General features: G+C 58.5%; 1 protein-coding gene across 1 annotated transcript in view; it reads left to right on the top strand.

Moving 5' to 3' along the window:
- The window catches only part of AGBL5 (ATP/GTP binding protein like 5), a gene marked incomplete at its 3' end in the record, with an annotated part of 19,855 nt that overhangs the window by 11,313 nt on the left and 6,869 nt on the right, over window positions 1-1,673 (top strand). The window contains exons 5-7 of the mRNA XM_018575564.1: window positions 148-314; window positions 468-648; window positions 1,394-1,572. Coding sequence (XP_018431066.1) covers window positions 148-314; window positions 468-648; window positions 1,394-1,572 — 527 coding nt within the window. The remainder of the gene's footprint in view (window positions 1-147; window positions 315-467; window positions 649-1,393; window positions 1,573-1,673) is intronic.

The raw sequence follows: 1,673 nt of genomic DNA, 5'->3' as shown, positions 1-1,673 counted from the left end.
GGGGGCTGTATTGGGATGGGGGGCTGTATTAGGATTTTGGGATGGGGGTTGGAGTGGGATCTGGGATGGGGGCAGTATTAGGATTTTGGGATGGGGATTGTATTGTGAATGAGCCCTGTGTCTGAAGCCTGTGATTGCCCCCCCCAGATGTTGGACGGCCAGTTCGTCTTGTCCTTTGCACACCGGTTCCTGGATTGCCGCGCGGCCACGACGTACTTTGCGTTCTGTTTCCCGTTTTCGTATGAGGAGAGCCAGGAGATGCTAGCCGGCCTGGACGACCGATTCAGCGACTGCAGGCTCATGTCTCCCGGCAGGTAGGTCCCCGGGTCCGGCCCGGGCCAGTCATTGATCGGGAACAGACCGGTGACCAGATGGGAGTTCCGGGGTCAAGTGTATCGGGGGGCGGGGCCACATGTTGGGTGACTGACTTCTGCCGATCATTGATCTTGTGTCTGTTCCGTGTCTAGCGGTCCTCCAGACTCCATCTATTATCACCGCGAGCCGCTCTGCCATTCCCTGGACGCCCTCCATGTGGACCTGCTGACCATCAGCTCGTGTCATGGGATGAGCGAGGAGCGGGAGCCCCGGCTGGACAAACTCTTCCCGGACCGCTCCATTCCACGTCCGTACCGCTTCACCGGGAAGAGGGTGAGTCCCGGCTGCTTAGGAAATACCACCGTCGGCTTTTACTGCTACCTGTGTCCCCGCTGGGGGGGTATTGTCCCTCACTTCCTGTGCCAGGCGGACAGGAAGTGGGAGACAGCAAAAATCGTGCGGGACACAGATTCAGAGATGACTGGGTAAGATGCAGATATGATCAGGTGACTGGACCCTCGTGTAACCCAGACATTCTGCCTCAGAGTCCATCCTGCTTCTCCCTCATTGGCCGAGGTCCTGAGTTATAGGGGTCTGGGGGTCTCACCGCTTCCGGAGGGCTTTATCCTCCCATATCCTCCATGGGGCGGTCTTTGGCCCTCCTCTGCTCAGGACTGGATGAGCTTTGGCCCTAAGCACTCTCAAGGGGCAAACGTTGGCCTCGGTCATCCTACTTAGGTGGCCCTCGGCCTCTCATTCCTAGATAAAGGCCTGTAGACGGCCCCCAGATGTGGCCCCCTGGCACTTCCTCTCAGCTGTACGTCTGCAGTGTGGGATTCGGTGATGGCCGGCCATAGTACGTGACCTCCTCCTGACCACCGTGTGGGAGGACTCCCCTCGTGTCTGATACTGAACAATATATCGGACCTCCTCAGTACTGACACGCCGTTCTTTTACCCCAATTGTAGAACTTCCTGTGATAGATGTGGGGGATGACAGGAGAGGGTCGGGGTCCTCTGGTGACACGATTATATGAATTTGCAGCGCCGGTGTCACGGCCTTTTCTTTCTGTTGGCAGGTATTCTTCCTGAGCAGCCGCGTCCACCCCGGGGAGACGCCATCCAGCTTCGTGTTCAATGGCTTCTTACAGTTCATCCTCAGACAGGAGGACCCGCGCGCCGCCATGCTGCGCCGCATGTTCATCTTCAAACTCATCCCCATGCTGAACCCGGACGGGGTGGTGCGGGGGCACTACAGGTAAGCCTGGACCCGTGTACTACTTCCTCCTCCTTCTCCCCTTCTCCTCCCCCTCTCCCTTGTCCTCCCCTCCCCCTCCTACTCTTCCTCCTCCTCCTCCC

This window comes from Nanorana parkeri, unplaced genomic scaffold (assembly GCF_000935625.1).
Source record: "Nanorana parkeri isolate BGI_ZX_2015 unplaced genomic scaffold, ASM93562v1 scaffold4148, whole genome shotgun sequence".
NCBI classification, from domain to species: Eukaryota; Metazoa; Chordata; class Amphibia; order Anura; family Dicroglossidae; genus Nanorana; species Nanorana parkeri.
The sequence above is the reverse complement of the archived record's forward strand: the minus strand, read 5'-3'. Positions and strand labels throughout refer to the sequence as shown.